The sequence below is a fragment of the Etheostoma cragini genome, chromosome 6, assembly GCF_013103735.1.
Source record: "Etheostoma cragini isolate CJK2018 chromosome 6, CSU_Ecrag_1.0, whole genome shotgun sequence".
NCBI lineage: Eukaryota > Metazoa > Chordata > Actinopteri > Perciformes > Percidae > Etheostoma > Etheostoma cragini.
This window is the reverse complement of record NC_048412.1, coordinates 7,473,974-7,494,748: the sequence shown is the minus strand read 5'-3', so window position 1 is coordinate 7,494,748 and position 20,775 is coordinate 7,473,974. Positions and strand designations below refer to the sequence as shown.

Genomic DNA, 20,775 nt, shown 5'->3' with positions numbered 1-20,775 from the left:
GGGAATGTTCACCAAGCTTTTGGCGGTAGTGACTCCTCATCTTTTTTAAAAGACCTTTTCATTTCCAGTAGTGTGTTGCAGCATATGATATGTTAAGCTGTAGCAGGATATGCCGGGATGTTTTTATTTTCCCCATTACCTTTTTTGAAGCTATATTGGAGCCTTAAAGCTAGGATCCCAGTCTAATACAGCGCCAGAGCCCGGCCCTGCAGTACAAAGCAGTGGGAGACACAGATAGTCATTCTGTCAGACACAACCCAGGTGTGAAGGACCTCAGTATTTTCCACACAAATGTGTTTTCCATCCTCTTTTTTTCCCCTCCTAAGCCACAGAGCCATGTGTTTCAGCCCTTGTAAAACGCAGGGAGAGACAAAGAGCTCCTAGTTTGTGTTAAAAGTGCACCAGTATAATGCTCAAAGGCACAAGTCCAACCCTGGCAGGCTGCAAACTGAAAGGTTTGGTGCGTTGGTACGCCAATGTGATGCATGAAGGTTTAATTAACTGACAGCTGCCATTCAATAATGCCAGTTAAGCAGCTTTTTTTTTTTTTTTGCAGTTCCAAAGCAGACAAGATGTCAGATTAAATAGGATCATCATCTACAACACTGTTGGACAGCATTACACGGTGAGACAGCAATGTCCTACTTTGTAATACTACATAAAGGAGCATGACTTTGAAGGGGAGTTTGAATGGGTTTATATACCCATATGTACCCATAAACATTAGCAACATATTAGCTTGTGAAGGTTGAAGGTGAAGGTGTATATTATGAGTGGGTCTGATTTTTTTATTTGTTGTTTCATCATTTGACCTGAAAGGTCAAGAAACACTAATTTTCACTACAACACTAATGTTGTACATAGTACATCAGTACTTCCAAGTATGATGATGATGAGTCCAGAAGTTGAAGTTAAATGCCATGAAGTCTCGAGCACAATATTAGGAAAATGCTGACCAGAACAGAGGTTGGATTTAAATCCATAATGTAAAATCCTATTTATATTTTTTGCCCATTTTCTACTTTACAAAGCAAGAAACAAAAGCACAGAAGGAGGGTAGCGTGCACATTGCACCCTAGCTGGGTACAGGTGCAGGACTAAAAACAGCACAGAAAAGAAAAGAATAAGTTCACAGCACATTGAAATCTTAGAGCTCCCAAAATGAGCAAATAATGCATAATTTCAACCTACAGCTGTCATGCTTGACATTCATTTCCTTTTCAGAGAAACAAAAGTGCTCAGATGATCAGACCGGTTGAAAACATGCCCGACTAACTGAACTACTTTATTTGAAAGGTAGACCTGCAAATGAACCGACCCAAAACGTTGGTAATACACACTTACTGCACAAGAAAACTGTTGATGCCCAAATACAGCAAGAACAGTAGGTCAAAGTTAAAGTTAAGCCATGATGTAGATTTATGGGTGAGGCAAATGTCTCCCAAAGACAGTTCAGATGTCATATTTGCCTTCATTTGTACCTCCAGTTAAGTTTTCAGCTTGTTTAGAGTCTGTATGATGCTCATGTTCCCATCAGACTTCTTTGTTTTAGCGTTCTTTGCTTTGTTCTCAGATCTCAGCAGTTAAAAGGTTCAGTAAGCATTATATAACTAACTTCCTGTCATATATGCTGAAACGGACCATATGTTCGAGTAGAACTACATGAAGCAGGTAATGTAAAAAAAAGGAGACCGTTTTGGGCTTCAGCGTAAAGGGGGGAGGGACTGAGACGTTATTCACAGTCAAATGTTTTTGCTAAGTCCTGGATCTTTGCTATCCTACCTACGGCAACTTTATATTAACATGTGTGGAATGTCCATCTTAAACGTGAAAATGGAAAGATGACTACGTTTACACTTTAATTGATTATTCACTACCAAATCAGCAGAAAGACAAAGTCCCCAATTCCTCAAAACATTCACATTTCCTCTTAGGAGTCATCAACTCAAATTGAACAAAAATCTGTCATGTCATTGCTGAATACAGTGAATAGGGTTTAATATACAGTGGCTTGAGAAAGTTTACACACCCCTGGTAAAGTTCCCTTGCCAATCTCTATGTATGGTGAAGGGTATGTGATGATGTGGGGTTAGTTTACTTCCAAAGGCCAAGGGAGCTTTATCAGGATGCATAGTATCCTGATCCATGAAATAACTGGCCTTTAAAAATAAAAACCTGCCTGCCTCTATGGGGATTAACATTGGGGTGGGTTTACTGTACTTATGTCCCTTGTCTTTTAAGGAAGAACATTCATTTATTTACAATACATTATTCATTCACAAAGAAAATTGGTTGGATTTTCTTGAATTTTTTTAATTAAGGCATTAAGACCAATTTCCAAAAGGTTTTTTTATTCCTCTTTTTAATCAACTTAAGGATGGGTGTGTAAACTTTCCCAGGCCACTGTATCTCAGTAGTTATCACTTAGTGTGCACCACAGCATCCAACCTCTCTCTCTCTCTCTCTCTCTCTCTAACACATTCCTCCACTCACACACCAAGAGTCACAAAACACCAGAGAGCCGAGCATAAACGAACAGCAGCTTGTGTTCTGTAAAATGATTGAGTGTTTGATTGAGGAAGGCCGACTTGAGAATGTGGGCGCATCCCTCCGGAGCTTCTCTCTCTCTCTATCTCTCCCATAAAAGGCTGTGAAGGAATCCCAGTTTATCAAGCCCTGCCCCACAGTACCCTTCGACCTGAGCTGTGTGTCAATGCTGATCTATCCCAGGCAGCAGGATGCTGACACGCGTGAAAACAAAAAAAGACTAAAAAAAACAACAAAACAGGAACAACCCACTGCTTTTTTAGCTGCACAAATCTGAAAACTCTCACAGCAAAGCATTCGCATTGCTTAAAAGGTCAAAGCTAAGCACTTTCTGACCCACACAGACACTCCCTGCATGGGCCTAATGTGGCTCTTCCTTTCAGTTGGGTCTATTTAACAGAAACACAATAACAGAAAAGTTCCATGACAGAGATTTTCCTGTTTGGATTGCATGGTTGCAGCTCTAAAAAGGGCACCATTTGGCTGCAATGCAATGGGGGGAAATGTAAAAATATACCCTCACGTCAAATCCACAGAGTTTGTACCAACGGCCTTCTTTCCATGAGCGTTTCACCTGGCGCTCACGTCCGTGTATAGCTGACTTGAATATGAATTCATTCATTGTGTTTGTAGTAGTAGTGGCCAGAGTGGGTTCCTGCAAAGAACAGCTTACTGCAGCGGGAGAAGGAAAATAAACTGCACAAGTTTAACTGACTTAACTGGCAGGAGTATGGGCCAAACCGTCATCATTTTTATTCACGTTTCCTGAAGTGGTGTCATGTGTATTAAAGCTGTGGTAGGCATTGCTTTATTTTTGCCGTCGTTGGGCAACCATTCCATTGTAATCTTTCGGCATATTGTTTTAAGTGGTCTGGGAGAAAACCAGACTTCTGGATCTCTTCTTTAGCTCTGCTGTTAGGCTTTAAGGCCTGGAACGGGAGACTTTAGCCAATCACAGGTCATTTCAGTAAGAAACAGCTTTCCTTTTGGCTGTTCTTCAAATGCAGATGTGCGTGCACGTCATTTTCGTGACAGTTCTGCAAACCATAGCTAAAGGCTCTGGGCTGCATCCAATTCAAGGCAAACCTATTACAAAAGAGACTTTATTGCTATCCATCTCTATACAGTAGGGTACTGAACATAGATGAACGAAATTGGGGGGAAATAACGTAAATTTCACTGTCCAGGGAGTAAATATTTGCTGTGAAAACAGTGGGGAGAGCTGGTCTGCTGGGGTTAGCCTTTAGCCTAGCATGAACATCCGGCTCATCTGCCCTTTCCTCTCACACAGCCTCCGCCGTCCGAATGGCAGCATTAGTCTGCTACGAGGACTAGAGGCCAAAACTACAGCCCTGCTTACTGCTGTATGAGACGAACTAAGAGACGTGAGAGGGGGTACTTTGGCCATCTGCTAACCATTAGCTGGGTCACGGCTGGGGCTAATTCAAGTTCATGTTTCTGTAGCTAGCTATAGCCTCAAATCACAGTGTGTCATCTCAACGAGCTTTGCAAAGACTACAGGATGGTAATTGTCATGGAATTACCACTTCATAATCAGATATGGATGAAATTAATGACTAGTACTCGTACAGGTTACTGTATGAAGACTGTTGTGACAGTTATTCAATAAAATAATATCTGACAGTTAGTGGAGATGCAAATCCAAACATAGTAGTAGGCAGAGGTAACTCTCTCCTCCTTAGGTGGAGGGCAAAGACCCAAATGCAATGCGGCCAAGAGACAGGTTAGATGTACTATAAGTTCTACCATCTCCCACTCTCCTTCTTGTTAATGGCCTTCTTTTATTATTATTATAATTATCGGTCTCTCATGTGTCATGGAAAGAAAGAAAAAAGTGGTAGGAGCAAGGGAGGATGGGCCCTGTGTGTTTGACATCACACTGAAACAGAAAACAGAAATCTATTTATTTGAACCATAATAGCAGTACTAAATCTTGGCCTCACACAACAACATGAGTGCATTCACCTCTAGGTGTTGCTGGATAAGGGCTTTACTCAAGGGCGCTGTCCAAGTTTTCTCTCTGAAAACCTCTTTATTAACATTTCACTACCTTTTAGCAGGCGGCAAAAAGACTCTGAAACACATGGGAAAAGACGGAAAAGCACAAGATCCACAGATCGGGGATATTCATTGCCGCTCTGGAACAAAACATAACTTGACTAATTGATATAATTTTTCCAAGCAGAGCCCCCCCCCCCAAAAAAGGGACATTACGGTGTTACAGCAGCACACGTACATCAAAGCTAGTCTTAGCTTAATAATTCACAAAAGTTAGAATTGTTTTCAGCCAGGAAGAAACTGGAATTTAAATTACCCCTGAGCAGACAATCAAGCTTGCCAAAAATAGCAGTTTAATTGGAAAGGCTTCGGCTGAACATGCCCCGGCTATATTTAGGGGGTATTTTAAGCCCGGCGAGGCATAGGACAGGGCCTTGCAGCACACACTGTGGGTCAAAATATGGGTTCCAGCCGTGTCTGTGCACCCTCAGCAGTCCACCCGACATGGACAGGGCAATACCCCGATCGGGCTGCCCAGAAAAACTGCCATCAGCTGCTAGTACAAATTGCATTAGGAGGACAGTGGGAAGACAGCCACGCCTTCACCATCCAGCCGGCTACAGTTCAGAGAAGGCATGAGACAGCAGTAAGTAACTTTAGAAAGAGCAGACTGACTGACTGATTGACTATAATTGTATTTTCATCCATTTGGAAAATATTTTTGATATGAAAACCAACATCTTTACGTTCTAGTTTTGCATCTTTTGTAATAATTAATTTATAATGTTATTTAAACTATATTCCATTCAATTTTATTTATGGTATCAAATCATAACAAAAGTTATGTCAATAAACTTTACAGATAGACTAGGTCTGGACCACACTCTATAATTTACAAAGACCCAACAATTCCAGTACTTCCCGCAAGAGCAAGCATTTAGTGCGACAGGGGTGAGAAAAACAGACCCAGGCTCTTGGTAGGCGGTGTCTGAAGGTCGGGGGTGTGATGAAAAGTGGCAATAATAGTCATAATAAACATAATGGAACTAGGACTAGAAATAGATGTTGTAGTAGTAGTAGTGCATGTCGTAGCAGGTCACTGCAGGACATAGCAGGGTGAATCAGGGCAGAGCACGGCATAGCAGGGCATAGCAGGGCGTAGCTGGACGTAGCAGGGCGTAGCAGGGCGTAGCTGGACGTAGCAGGGTGTAGCAGGGCACTGCATGGCAGCAGAGCATAGCACACTTAGGAAATAATTACCACTTTAAACTTTAACATTACACTTGTAGTGTGATCAACAAATGAGATGGTTGTGCTTTTAGCCTTTATGCTGTCTTTTCCAATGTCTTCCCTCAGATGAGACTTTCCTACCACAAGCATTGTTAAAGAAATCAGAGCTGAGCAAGACTACAGTGCGCTAGGCTAGCTAAGCCACGCTAGCAGGTTAAATGATGCTGTAGTTACTTTGGTTACTAAATGCAAATCATTAGTTTTGAAAGTTTTTGGTTATTAAGGAATTAGGGTGTGTTGGACAAATTAATATTTTGACCTAATAATGGAGCGAGATTCAACGTCAAGGGACTCATCAACATGAAAGCATGTAAACAGCAATCCATCCAAAAACTGTGCAATCCATCCAATTTTGACTCCTAACGTTCACAAAAGCAAGGTAATAAATGAGAAAGATTGCACGTAACATTTTGTAAGTAAACTCTCATGTTGTCTTAAGGTAAGGTAAGGCTATTTCACAGTTCAAAGTGTTTTCACTGCTGACTTAATTAACAGTTTCAGAGTTAATGTTGAATAAATCTTTCCAAAAATCAATAAGAAATCATTAAATCATTAAAAAAGAATTTTAATATTGATCTAAATAACTGGGATCCCCCCCCCCCCAAATCAAACAGCCCTATCCAATAGTTGTGAAGACATCAACACAACACATCAACACAACACATTTCAACCTGAGGGTGACACTAGGGGAAAGGTCCAGGGATTATCAGGTTTATGGAGTTCCATCCAACAGTTTTTCAGATATCTACCCAGGGGTCTTTGTTTTTTTTAACCCAATGAACCCTTATCTGAGAGAGAGACTCCCTAATGCATATATTGAATAAAATCAAGTTGCATGATAAACTGGGCCTACACTACCGTGTAGGGCGTCCTAAAGCTTTTATACAGACTCTACATTTTCTTGCATTTTTTACTAAGCTATTACAAAAGCATGAAACTTGTTGGCATGTATTTATAAATCGTGTTTTAATGTTAAGCATAAATCTGGCCCAGTGAGTCCTTAAACTAAAACCCTAAACTGAATCTGTGGATGACTCTCTTAGAAACTACCTTATATGTGGACCTGTAAGCCTATCATCAATGGGGATTTATATTTGCTAATAGTATGTTAGATTCATGTTAAGACTTTTTAATGTTTTGAAAAAACTCAACAATAGAACACTAAAATTTACAATAATTTGGAGGCAGCCTTCGTTGACTCTGTTGAAGATCCCTGATCCAATCACCAATGGTGGACCAACCAACCGACAGAGCTTTCCCTAACGCCACAGCACTACCATTAATAAAGAATTTCAACAAAACATACTTGTACAATGCATTTTTTCAATAACTCTGAAGGGATGGAAACACACAATGAGAGCACTGAGGGATGGTGGACACGTAGTAACTTCCTCTTATGCCAATGATGGGACACTCACTTATCCTACAAGTAAGAACAGGCTGCCAGCGCCATGATAGGAAAACACCTGGAGATAGTGTGCTGTATCTAGAAGGCATCAGTGATTACAAAGGCAAATCATTTATTTGCATGGCAGCATTTGAAGATATCATTGAACTGCTTTCTAACGTCCAATATATGTTTTACATATCAGCATGTAGATGTAGCCTGTCGAACGGCTGAAGCCATATTAGTCTGGGAACATGAGCCAGTATGTAGGACATATACATATATTCGTTCAACAAATCATTTGGTGGGGGGGGGGTAAACTGGCCGACCTCGGCTCGGTCTAGCCTTTTTCCCGAGATATAACCAGGGCAGTATGTGGAGAATATGGACAAGGACATGTATTTAGGACAGTGTGGTTATTTTCTGCCATGGGATAAAGATGAGCGCTGTGGAAATGGTAACAAACCAAATACTTTTCATTAGGAAGCATCAGTTTATCCACACTTATACAAAATAAAAATATATATATATAACCACACAGAAGCAGCAGTTGTGACGTATCCCCCCCCCCCCCCCCCCCCCCCCCCCCCCCCCCCCCCCCGTCTACAGACGTGTATCTGCTTTAGAGGGAATGTGCAGTATTAGACGAAACGTTAACACAAATACATATGAGACAGTATTTATGAAAATGAGAGAGACAATGTGACAAGCTCTCCGATTGGCTGTGTCAGTGTGCCTTAATAAGGAGAGCACGGGCCTCAGTGAAGCACAGGCGCTGTCGGGGAAGGAACACAGAAGAACGTTTAGAACATAAACACCTGCCACGGAGCCGGCTCCTGCTTCCCATTACCTCCTGGTACACAACAGCTCTACAAACACAGATCACACACAGGCACACACACACACAGACACACACACAGGCACACATATAGACAGACATACATACAGACAGACATACACACACACACACACACACATATACAGACACACGCACACGCACACACACACAGACAGACAGACAGACACACATATACAGACAGATACACACAGGCACATACAGACAGACGGACATACAGACACACAGACAGACACACACACACAGACATACAGACACACACACACACACACGCACACACACACATACAGATAGACACACACACACATATACAGACAGAAACTCAAACAGACACAAAGACACAGACAGACACACACACACACAAAGACACAGACAGACAGACAGACAGACAGACACACACACACACACAGACACTCAAACAGATACACAGACACACACAGACAGACACATTCACAGACACATACAGACAGACACACACACACACACACACACACACACACACACACAAACAGACACTGACCGAAACACACACACAGACTTCCTGCAAATGCATTCTGATGTTAAATCAATATATAATTATACATTTATAAGACTCCGGTCACAACAGTCTGTGTGTCTCTGGTGGTGCTTCTTCAAGACCACCTTCCCATGAACCCGGCTGCTAACTGCCCCGCTGTTGCAGAGTCAGTTTCCTATCAGTCCTTCACTATTTCAACACAACGATTGCCAAAAACCTTGTAACTTTAAGCGCTATTTACACATGATAACCGCACATTCTTCTTGTTTTGTGTCGCAAAGGAGTCTGTCCTTTGTCCTGCGAATTTTCTAATAATCTACTGAAACTCCATGAACACACAATGCAGAGGCCAGTACAGGCTGCCTGTTTGGCAATGGCGCTGTTTGTTTACAGTGATTAAACTGTTGTCTAAAATGGATGTACTAATGGTTTGCATATGTTAAATGCAGGGCTGGATTTTTATGAGATATGAGATGTCCACAGAAATAGACCCCCACTTACAATCTGATACACAGAAAAAAAAGCTGCAATGATTCAGCACAAGCCAAGTCGCCAGATTCTCACATTCGAGAGAGAAAAAAAGAAAACTGGGACGATATTTATAGAGGAGCTCTCCATCTTCCTGATGATCTCTTGGAAAGGAACGGAAGAAACGCAGGAGGAAAAACCCCAAGCGAAAGAAAAGGTACAAGACTGTTATGAAGGATGCTGCTGGCAAAGTGGAAAGTGAAAGTGGGCCCAGAGAGGTGTTGGGGTGGATCGGCTCTGCTTCGGATTTGCTTTCACCTGTTGGAGCTCGGACTTCATCCCTCAACATTGACATCTTGCTCTGATTCCTTCCCGCGCCACATGAAGATTTCCTAAAAAAGTAAAGTGTGTGAGACAAGCCAGCAAAAGGCATGCTGAGCTGCCCGCTTGAGCCGATAAACGGGATAAAGGGATCAAATGAGATGTATATTTAAGAAGGAAAGCCCGAGCTCGCTGTGCTGTGTTAATGAACTTGACTGTTGCCCAGCAGCACCTGTTAACGTCCCCTGTTTGGGACTGGATACGGGATAACAATCAGACCCAAACTCTCTTCTGGAGGTGTCATCGGGGTCAGAGGGCGGCGGAGCGAGGTCTGCTGCCACGATCACATATCAAAGCAAGCACTGCTGTAAATCCACTGGACTCTCACAGCCCAAACTAGAGAGAATCAACTCGGGCAAAGAGGCAGCCGGGGCAAAGAGGCAGCCGGGGCAAAGAGGCAGCCGGGGCAAATAGGGAGCCGGGGCAAATAGGCAGCCGGGGCAGAGTGACAGCCGGGGCAAAGAGGCAGCCGGGGCAGAGTGACAGCCGGGGCAAAGAGGCAGCCGGGGCAAATAGGCAGCCGGGGCAAATAGGCAGCCGGGGCAGAGTGACAGCCGGGGCAGCTGAGTGCTCAGTTAGCAGTAAGGGATGCAGCGTGCATGCCTGCTGCTCTGTTACAAAAACACACACACACACACACACACACACACACACACACACACACACACACAAACACACGTGTTTGCACCTATGCAGAACCCAGAAACACCACAAGCCGACAAAAGGACAAAGTCCTCCGCGTACAGACAGGCAAAGACCCCTCGTCCATCATCACATGCAGTCGCTGTCATCCCCGTAATGTGAGTCAAGGCTCCCACCTTTGTACTTCTCTCTGACGTTTTCATAAGCCTGGATGAAGTCCTGCTCCTCTGCGTTGGGAGGCAGGAAGGCAGGTTCGTACATGGCCATGCTGGTCTTCTTCCTCTTCTTCTCCTCCTCCTCCTCCTCCTCCTACTACTCTCTTCCTCCTCCTCTCTGCGTCTTGCTCTTCCTTCTTCTTAGGTCTTTCTCTGTGCGTTTTGGATGTGTGCGGGGCAGCCTGTGCTGTCCTCTGTTTGCTTTCTCTTTCTCAGCTGTGTGCGAGACCTCCAAAGCTCCCAACTTCATTCTCTCCCCCCACCCCCACCCCCCTCACATACCCTCCTCCTCTCCATAGCCCGGCTCAGAAATACTGATATAAATGTCAGGCCCCTCCTCTTAAAGATACACAGACTGGAGCAGCAGTCACCACACGCTCACAGCAGCAAGGAGAGCAGAGCAGCAGCACACGGCTCAGTGCCTACACTGCAACCCAACTACACTGGGATGGACGGCACGCAGATGGTAGCAAACCCACCGAAGCACACATACACCTCTCTCAATGTCAGACCAATGTTACTTTAATTCAATTGCCTTGTGTTTAACGGACTAAAATACTCATGAAAAGTATGTGTTTGTTATATCAGAAACACATACTCATAAGATCAATGATCGATGTTATGTTCATCCGTTTGAATCCATTTAAGCAGGTGTGCAGAGTATCTTTCACAGCTGATAAATAGTATTTTTTTAATACTGAAAGTGAAATGTTGCCTGCAACGCAGTGATCTATTATTAATGCCATATATCTTGTGTCTGATAGATTTCCGATGGTAGACCGCAGGATGTTCATACATGTTAAAGTTACTAGAATCCAGAATGTGTCGGCCTCTGTGCTCTTACCTTGTGAAGGCAAACAGCGGGGATTTCCTACATGCCAAAGCAACTTTTTTTATGACATTACATGAGGGCTTCTGTGCTTTTATCCTGTGCTGCCTATAAAAGGCTTGGAATGCAGACGCAGGTAATTTCTCCCTTCCTGTAGAGCTACACAGCATCAATCGAAATGTGGCTTGTTGTCAATTTTAGGATGAGTTGCAACATTCTGTATCATTTTAAAGGTTGTTTGACACGTGTCCATTAAGTTAATTTTTTTTGCTATGTCTGGATCAACAGAAGCACATCTCCAGGCTGATTGCCTGACATCTGGCATGTCCCTGGCCTTCCTCTCTCTGTGTGTGGCCGTTCTCAAACTCCGTTGCGTCGTAGAACAAGGCAGGCGTGCTTGGTTCTTTCAGGAAATGATTGGAAAGATTGACAAAAAATGTGTTTATGGCATTTACTCTCTAACTAGGGCGTTTTCGGACCCATTGGTGGGGATTTTCTGTGGATGCTGTGGATTAGCCAAAGCAAAGGTCTAAGGACAGAGGCTGTTACGGTGTCGTCTGCTGCAAATATGTTTTGCCCCTTGAGGCAAATCTGTCATATTGGGCTATATAAATCAAAAAAATGTACTTGACTTCAATAAGGTTTAACTAACATGCATTAAAAAACACATTGTTTCTGTCAAAATCCTATCACTAAAGTAGCAGCAGAACCTATTCTTAGTGCCCTTAAATAAAATTTAAAATTAGGGTGACTACTCAGTCATTCCTTATAATTTCAAAGATGCTACCGCCTTGAAACTTATTGCTCTATAATGCCTTCACTTGATCGAATTAGAAAAGGAAGCAGCCAGGCGCTGAAGGAAATAATCTCATAACAGAGGAGATGGCCACCCGGTTTGTGTCGCAGTGACACACCACATCCAGCTGCTAGCTGGCACGTTTGGGCCAGCCAGAGAAAGTTGATGCCTGCTGCACCATGAATATATTCAAAGTGCAGACACGCCCTTGACACCCAGCGGGAACATCAACTGTCGGGGTAACCACTGAATATTCAGCAGATGCCCTGACCAGCCAAGCTGATGACAGTCCTGACCAAAATAAATTATGGGTAAAGAAAACAACATCCAGTCAGCAACAGAGGCCAAGACTTCACTGGTTGTCCTAACAAAATAAAGCTGCTTGATTGTCACTAGGGCCCGATCAGCGGGCTATTATCGGCCAATGTTAGGCATTTATTTTAAAATTCATTCATTAGAGTCAAATGATTCTGATGAATGAATATTTAAAAGAAATAAGAACGGACAGTCACCCATTTTCTGAGCGTTGGCGTTGCATCGCTTGTCCTCATAAATAACTACAAATAACTTATGTTAGGGAAATCTGTTTGTTTTCTAACGCTTTCTGGATTTTATTTTAAATATATACATTGGCCTATATACGTCGGATTTTTAAATAACCAAATATTGGGATCAGCCTTAAAAATCCTTTATCAGTCGGGCTGTATTTGTCACACGATAGATTTGCAAGGTGCTTTCATCAATATGAAAGCTAGATGTGGTATGAAAACTGACACAGGGACACAGAGACCGGACAATGTCAACTAACAGAGACATGACTGTGCATCAATAATAGCTGACTGTTAATAGCTACACTGTGCTGGGACCTAAAAGCAATGTCTTGTTGAGGGGTTTTATGACAGCACGCCTCATAAAAGGGATGAGGGAAGAAAAGATGACAGTACAGGCCAAAAGTTTGAACACACCTTCTCATTCAACGTGTTTCCTTTATTTTCATCACTATTTACATTGTAGAATATAAGACGTGTTTTCAGTTATTTCACTATTTTTTGTGAAGTACATAATTCTACATGTGTTTATTCATAGTTTTGATGCCTTCAGTGATAATCTACAATGTATAAAGTCATGAAGATAAAGGAAACACATTGAATGAGAAGGTGTTTGCAACCTTTTGGCTTGTACTGTATATGACCCTTCACCTTTCAGTGCTGGTTTACTCAAGGGTCTGCTGTGGCATAATAGTTCAGCTCTGATATGTAGGAAAAGGAAAATCCCTGCGGTCCGGCCTGACCATCAGACATTTCTTTGGCCAAGGCCAAACTGACATCAGCCAGGACTCTTTCCTGAGAGGAAACAAGATAAGTCTACTCCAATCTCTCTGTTGTTGCTGCCGCAGAAGTGGGAGAGAGAGAGAGAGAGAGAGAGAGAGAGAGAGAGAGAGAGTTTGTGAGTGTGTGTGTCTCTCTGTCTCTCCAATCACTCCAACGAGACTTTTTGCATGAAGAGACAGAGTCAGACACTCCAGCATGTTTTCTCAATAATTCTGACAAAATTCCCATTATAAATATTCTTTATATAAATATTTTCACAACTATGATTTGAAATTAAATCGCATATTAAGATGGCCATCTTACCCTTTTCCATTAATTTTTTATTGTATAGTAGGGCCGGGCAATGTACTGATATTTTATCAATATTGTGATTTGAGACTAGATATGTATCTTAGATTTTGGATATTGTAAAATGGCTGCAAGCTGCATTGCTCTAGCTGTTCAATTATTTGCCTTTACCCACTTAGTCCTTACATCAACATTAACGATGATTATCAAGAACGTCATTGAGTAAATAACATGATGTTTAAGCACCATATGTCAGACTTACAATTTATTTGGTCAAGAATATCATTGTAATATTTCCTATTTTAGCCCAGCCCTGTTTTACAGTATATAATAAGTGGACTTCATGCAAGATCTGAGACTTAAAGAAAACGCATTCAGTGTCCACTACAACATGAACTGTCACATGTGGACAAAGAAGTATTTCAGGGCATGTGCCAATAAAGTTAGCAATTTAACAAACATGTGTAATTGTGCATCCCAATTTGTTCACAATATTCTTATAAAAACACAGAGCCAGTCCAATATGAAACACTCAAGACTCTGAAAAGGTCAGAGCCCGACCGATATATCAGCGGGCCGATATTATTGGCTGATATTAAGCATTTCCCAATCAGTTGGTATTGGCATTTATAATGACCAATTTAAAAAATACATATAATTTTTTTAAATATTCATTCACCCGAATCATTTGTAATTTAATATTTGAAATATAAAATCAGACTTGTTGTAAGCGTTGGCGTTGCAAAGTTTGTCCACCAGAAGACACACAACATCCATGTTGGCAACACTGATAAGTTTTTGTTTTCTAAGGCAATTCTGTATTTTTTTTAAAATACATATCGGCCGACATATCGGCATATTGTATTTTTAAATAAATCGGCCTTAAAATCCTTTATCGGTCGGGGTCTAGTCTGCATATTAAGAGTGGGTGGCTGCACCAATCAGCATCTTTTAAAAGCCCAGTGCACATAGATGGATTAATATGTGGTCAACATAGCCTGCTCCTGACGCAGCATTTAACAGCTAAATGCTCACGCATCCCCTGAAATAGAGAAAAGCACGACAGAAGGATGCCGTCCCCATGTGGAGTCTCGCTTCTGACAGATAAAACTGCTCAAAACTATAAAGAGAAGCCAGGAGCACACTAAAGTAATGCTGTTATACGCTGTGACCAAAACATGATTAAGTGGAATGTCTAGGTTGATGTAGTCTGAGGTCTATTCGCCTCAGGCCATTCTCTCAAGTACTAAATGCTTGCTCATACGTGTTAAAGCTAAGTGACGATATCTAAAACTAAAGGTTTAGCGCCTCACCCACTATTAAAACTCACTGCCACGGGACCTCATTATGTCATCCTCCTCGAAACACATAGCGGCGACACTTAAGAGATACTTACATTTCTCACAGCGTACCTACTGGGTCATTCTAGATTGGTGTCGACTCCTAAATGGCTAAATCTGGCTTCAGGACATCTGTTTATTTAATTAAGCTGTGGCTTTAAAAGGCTGAACTGAATGAGTATGTGGAAACGTCTATGTGTGTGTGTGTGTGTGTGTGTGTGTGTGTGTGTGTGTGTGTGTGTGTGTGTGTGTGTGTGTGTATCTGACGGTTTGTTTCCTAGATCTTTTTCAACAATACTCAACAGGTGCATGCAGGGGCGTGGGACTCAGGCAACTATTCCTTCCACGTTACAAGATCCCACTGTGCTGGTGTGTGTTCCAATGTCTGAACCCTTTTAACGTGTGTGTGTGTGTGCAATATTGCTTCATGCATACATCCGGCAGTATGCGTGTGTGCATTTGCACCTCATTTGATACTTTGCCTGTGACTGGTCCCGGGGGATGAATAGAACACAACAATCAAAGCTGTGAAATTAAAGGGATAGTTCTGCTTTTTTGAAGTGGGGTTGAATGAGTCCCCTAACAATAGTCGGTGGATCACCTACAGGAGATGACAGTTGGCATGCCGCCAGTTTGGAACAGCAGGCAGGCATGGGCGTAGCATAAAATGGGCCCTGTAGAAAGATACATTTTCTATGGGCCCCTCCCCGCGTCCACATCTATTAATTTAAGCATCTTTTTGGGGCCTCCTCACATCAGGCCCCTGGGTACTCAGTCCCACTTTTTGCCCTAGTCCAACGCCCCTGCAGGCAGGAGTACCAACACAGAACCTGCCGTGGACAGGGCCAGCAACTAAACGTGCTTTAGTCACCTAAAAAACAAGCCAGCCTAAAATGTATTTATCAGTTTAAGTGTGGGCTATATCTAGAATATTTAGACTGCCCTTTTCTAGCACTACTTTGTGAACTACCCTTCACCATACCTAGAGATTGGCAGGGGGTAATTTCCCTAAAATCATCTCTCAATGCAAATCAAACTGAAATAACACCATGCCGATCTCTATGTATGGTGAAGGGTATGTGATGATATGGGGTTAGTTTAATTCCAAAGGCCAAGGGAACTTTCTCAGGATGCATAGTGACCTGCATCCTGAAAAAGTTGAAATAACTCCATCCATGCCCTTTCTTTGTTCATTCACAAAGAAAAGTGGTGGAATTAAGGGAATAAGATCAATTTCCAAAATATGATTTTGTTATTTCTCTTTTTAGTCAACTTAAGCAGGGGTTCCTATACTCAAATTTTGTGGATAATATACAGTACTGCTGTCAAATGTGTAAACAGGTCCATTTTGCAACATTCAGACCATTTATTGCATTCCCCAGTGACTACAGTGTAAAGCCGGGTCCAGTAAACGGTCTGTCCCTCTGTTTTTTCCCCCCCCCCAGGTGAGTTTCCTTCTGTTTGATATTCCAGTGGGGCCGGCTCGCGGGACAAAAAAAAATACATCATTAACATTTTTTTCACACCACTGTGTTCTGAGAATGAGACGCCAGCACATCTTGTATACTCAAGTGTCAAGGGGATTACTGAAGCACAGCTCACTACTGAAAAAAACACCATGGGGAAACAAGCAAAACCATGTGTACATACACACACTACAATGTGTGCCCATGCTAAATTTTACACAAATTTAGAGTGATTTTGACCTAAACTGAATCTATACAATCTATAAGCAGACATAAGACTATGATTAATACCATTACAAAGGCCTTAGCGGCGCATAAAGTCCAGAAACCCTATGACTGGGCCTTGTGTACCGCATCGAAAGGCATTGAAAGGACACATTGGAAGACATCTCCTCTCCTTTTTTCGTCAGTGTATCAAACTGGTCATCACCAGTCTGGCAGTCTGTACTGTCCATCGGCTGCTGCTGCCTAGATACTGTTTTAGCATAGTGCAATACTGTTGCAATGCTGCTGTAATAACAGTAAGAAAAAAATAGAACTAACAGAGAGACAAGCATAGAAACAGGCCTGACTCCCTCTTCTGGAGATCTACAACAGTGTCTAACTGAAACACCCTCTGTCAGAGTTGTGATAAGTTCTTGTATGTTATCTTCACTTTGGCCTTGATCTGTCCATTTCGTTACGGCTCATTAACAGAATTTCTATCTGATGGTGAAGTTCAGCATTCCTTTCGCTGATGCAGCATGTCATGGGGAAAGGGATAAAGGTCAAATGTGTAAAAAAGCAAGAAATAAATCTGTCCTAGACTCCTTCAAATGGGCACACAATCTTTTGTCTGCTGAAGTAAGGCAGAGCACTGCAACACAAAAGAGGACAAGGAACACACTATGCAGTTGAGACGGGTGTGGGAAATGAGAAACATTTTTTCCAGAAGCTGAAAAGACTCTCTGGGATGAACACATTCAGGATAACGGCCTCTTTAATACAAAGGGCCACCTAGTGGGCAAATGGCTTCCTGCTGTCTGGGAGGATTAATAGTTGAGTTCATGTCTAAGCATAGAGCTTGATCTATGATAAAATGACATTTAAAAAGCGGTGGTAGATAAACTGAAGGCTATGATTAGAAAAACAAAGAGGCTTTCATCAACAAACCCAACAGTAAAGCATTAAATGATTAATGTTTTCAGCTCTAATGCCTCCATTAAAAGTGATATGAAATATAAAAGCAGCCTGAGGGGAAGCGTCTTGCTATGTGTCCATAGAGTAACTGTCAGTACAGACAGCGGGTGACTCACGGAGCTCCCCATTCAGCCTGTAATAAACAGATCTACTAGCTCAGTAACACAGTAACTGCTGAGATACTCAGGGCTCGATTCATCTTTACTGATCGTTTCCACAGTAAATCTTTACTGCTCAGGCCATAGTGTGTGAGACCGTCTCTGTGTGGCTGCATCTCCATATCAGATCATAGCCTGCTCATATTAAATAATTGAGGAGCGATGCTAGGAGTTTAAGTACAGCTTGGAACACACTGGAACACACACACCAGGGATGCAAGAGGAGCCAATTCTTAGCTTTCAAAATCCGTGCCAACAACCTTTATCTTCTTAAATAATAGCATAATTAACACAAAAGGCATACATTAGCATTATGATACCTTATGTGTTATGCAAACTATAAATCCATTAGAACTAGGGCTGGGCGGTATGGAGAAAATCAAATATCACAATATGTTTGACCAAGTACCTCGATTTTGATAGAATATTGTAGGGTTGACTATTGTTGCTTTCACAAAATATTTACAAAATGACTTTTCTGATAATTAATCATCAGTAATGTGAATATAATGACTAAGTGGGTAAAGGCAAATAATAAAACAGTCACAACAGTCTGGTAAGTTCAGAAAATGACATGAATTTACTGTAATGCAGTCTTTAAAACCAGGAAAAGACAAAACTTTTGCAATATTATGATAATACGATGTCCAAAATCTAAGACGATATTTAGTCTCATATCTTGATATCGATATAATAGCGATATATTGCCCAGCTCTAAATAGAAGTACAGACAAACTTTCTTTTAAAAATAGTTCATCAAAATGTAATACTTGAAGTGATGTCACTATCGGTTGGGGATGAAGGAAAATAAAGACTCAAGACATACACTACATTTTTTTTGGGGCCTGAAGGACTTGACAATCACTACACTGTGTAACGGACCAGCTGCCTATTTGATTTAAGCAATCATCTAAATTATTTGTGGTTATGATTTGAAGTTTGGGGTCCCCTGCTGCGGCTGAAGATGGATGAATGGATGAATGGATGGATGGATAGATGGATGGATTTAAAATTAAAGTCCGTATTGTGTGAGGTTGTTTCTAGGCAACTTTGGCGGTACGCTGTAATTGCGGACGTGCATCTGGGACCTCATCTCCCAGAGTTCCTTTCAAAAAACAAACAGCGTTGACTGTATGACGTGTGCATGATGCCTTCACGTCCAGTCCACACTGATAGTAGTTTAGTCTAAGATGAACTAGCAGGCGTGGCTAGCTGTGCTAACACGGTCAACAGTAGGGATCGACCGATATGGATTTTTTTTAGCGCCGATACAGTTGTTTTTTTTTATGTTTCTTGAGCCAATATTTGGAGCCGATACTGCTTTTGCTCCCTCAATTAACATCATAAAAATGTAAACCCTGCCACACTGGATTTGTTTTCAGAATCTGCCATTTTCATTCATTCATTTTGAGTGTTACTTCTGCAACTATCTTACATTCATATCACCCAAATGATGTGTGCAATGTGCATCATATGGATGGGTGCACTGCTTATGGTTAACTGTGCAAGGGTAAAAGGCTTTCATCAACATCTACAACACATCCTTGATGATGCATTGCTTGCTGACATATTATAAGACATATAATCAGGTCATCACAAAATGTCCTTTGTCAACGCATTTAAATTATTTAAGAAAACAATAAACCTGAAAAGTAGCCAATGTAACAAAGTGCTTGATTTTTAATATAGACCGCCATGGTGCTAGTGGAGGAGGGACAGTGCATGGTCTGCACATGAACTGCACCGTCTCCGGCAACACAGAGCTGCCTGAGGACGCCTGTCTGGTAATAATGACGGGAAAAACTATTGGCGAATGCAGCAGCCGCGTATCGGCCAATGTGATTAACGTACAGCATATCACAAATATCGGCCCGATATATCTGCTGGCCGATAAAATCGGTCTATCACTAGTCAACAATGCTACCACAGCTGGTAGGATTACTCACCGGGGCTTTCAGGGAAGTGCAATGTTTTTGCATGTGGAAAAATCACGCCAGACTCCGTAAGTTATCCCTGCAGAATCTTAGGATCTCCGACTGATAATTCTAAACTTCGACTTCCAGGGGTCAGCCCTACATGTTGTTGGCGTCTAGTGGTATGGAGCCACACGAAGACTTTCAGCTTTATTTGTTGTGTTTCAATAAAATTCCATCCACCTCCATTGTATTATGGGGGCGGCAGCAGCCTTAGCGGGGGATATATCAAAATCAAGTAGATTACTAGAGTTAAGTGGGGAAATATTTTTTGTAAAATGGGTGAACAGACCCACATTGCATGTACTACACTCCTCAAGTGTAGGCATCAGGTTTACTGGGTTATATCACTAGTCAACAGCAAGGTAACAGGGTGGAGTAACTAATATTGACTTATGTTGCAGAGCATGGTGCCGGTCCCTGAGTACAGTTCTCATGAATGCTCTAAACTATACATCAGAGATGACCTATGACCTGTCTGTGTACTCCTGTACTGACCCCACAGCCGTCCTCTGGACAGTAAATCCTCCCTGTGACCAGACTGGCAGCTGACTGACTGAGAACTTTCAACTGAATCGTCCACTGCTTGTGAAGGCCGTATGACTTCAGCAGCAAATAGCACTGAGATACAGCAGAGAAACATGTACAGTGGTGTGAAAAAGTGTTTGCCCCCTTCCTCATTTCCTGTTCCTTTGCATGTTTGTCACACATTAGTGTTTCAGAACATCAAACCAATTTAAACAATAGTCAAGGACAACACAAGTAAACACAAAATGCAATTTGTAAATGAAGGTGTTTATTATTAAAGGTGAAAAAAAATCCAAACCATCATGGCCCTGTGTGAAAAAGTGATTGCCCCCTAAACCTAATAACTGGTTGGGCCACCCTTAGCAGCAACAACTGCAACCAAGCGTTTGCTATAACATGAAATGAAGCTTTTACAGCATCCTGGAGGAACTTTGGCCCACTCATCTTTGCAGAATTGTCCCAATTCAGTTACATTAGAGGGGTTTCAAGCATGAACGGCCTTTTCAAGGTCATACCACAACATCTCAATAGGATTCAGGTCAGGACTTTGGCTAGGCCACTCCAA

The 20,775-nt window shown here is 42.0% G+C and overlaps 1 protein-coding gene and 1 long non-coding RNA gene across 13 annotated transcripts in view; one reads left to right on the top strand and one right to left on the bottom strand.

The window, feature by feature from the left end:
* LOC117946383 (plectin-like) overlaps positions 1–20,775 on the bottom strand; it is a 156,731-nt gene that overhangs the window by 128,315 nt on the left and 7,641 nt on the right. For 4 of the 12 annotated variants that reach the window (XM_034874489.1, XM_034874494.1, XM_034874490.1 and 1 more), the window contains exon 1: positions 10,284–10,541. The exons of the other annotated variants lie outside the window; for them this stretch is intronic. In XM_034874489.1, the coding sequence (XP_034730380.1) occupies positions 10,284–10,374 (91 nt within the window). In that variant the 5' untranslated portion in view covers positions 10,375–10,541. Of the gene's footprint in view, positions 1–10,283; positions 10,542–20,775 lie in introns of those variants that run through there. 12 annotated transcript variants of the gene reach the window in all.
* LOC117946392 lies at positions 5,526–20,058 on the top strand. Its single transcript, XR_004657025.1, has 3 exons — positions 5,526–5,633; positions 5,739–5,754; positions 20,048–20,058. It is a non-coding gene; the product is annotated as an uncharacterized LOC117946392 (long non-coding RNA).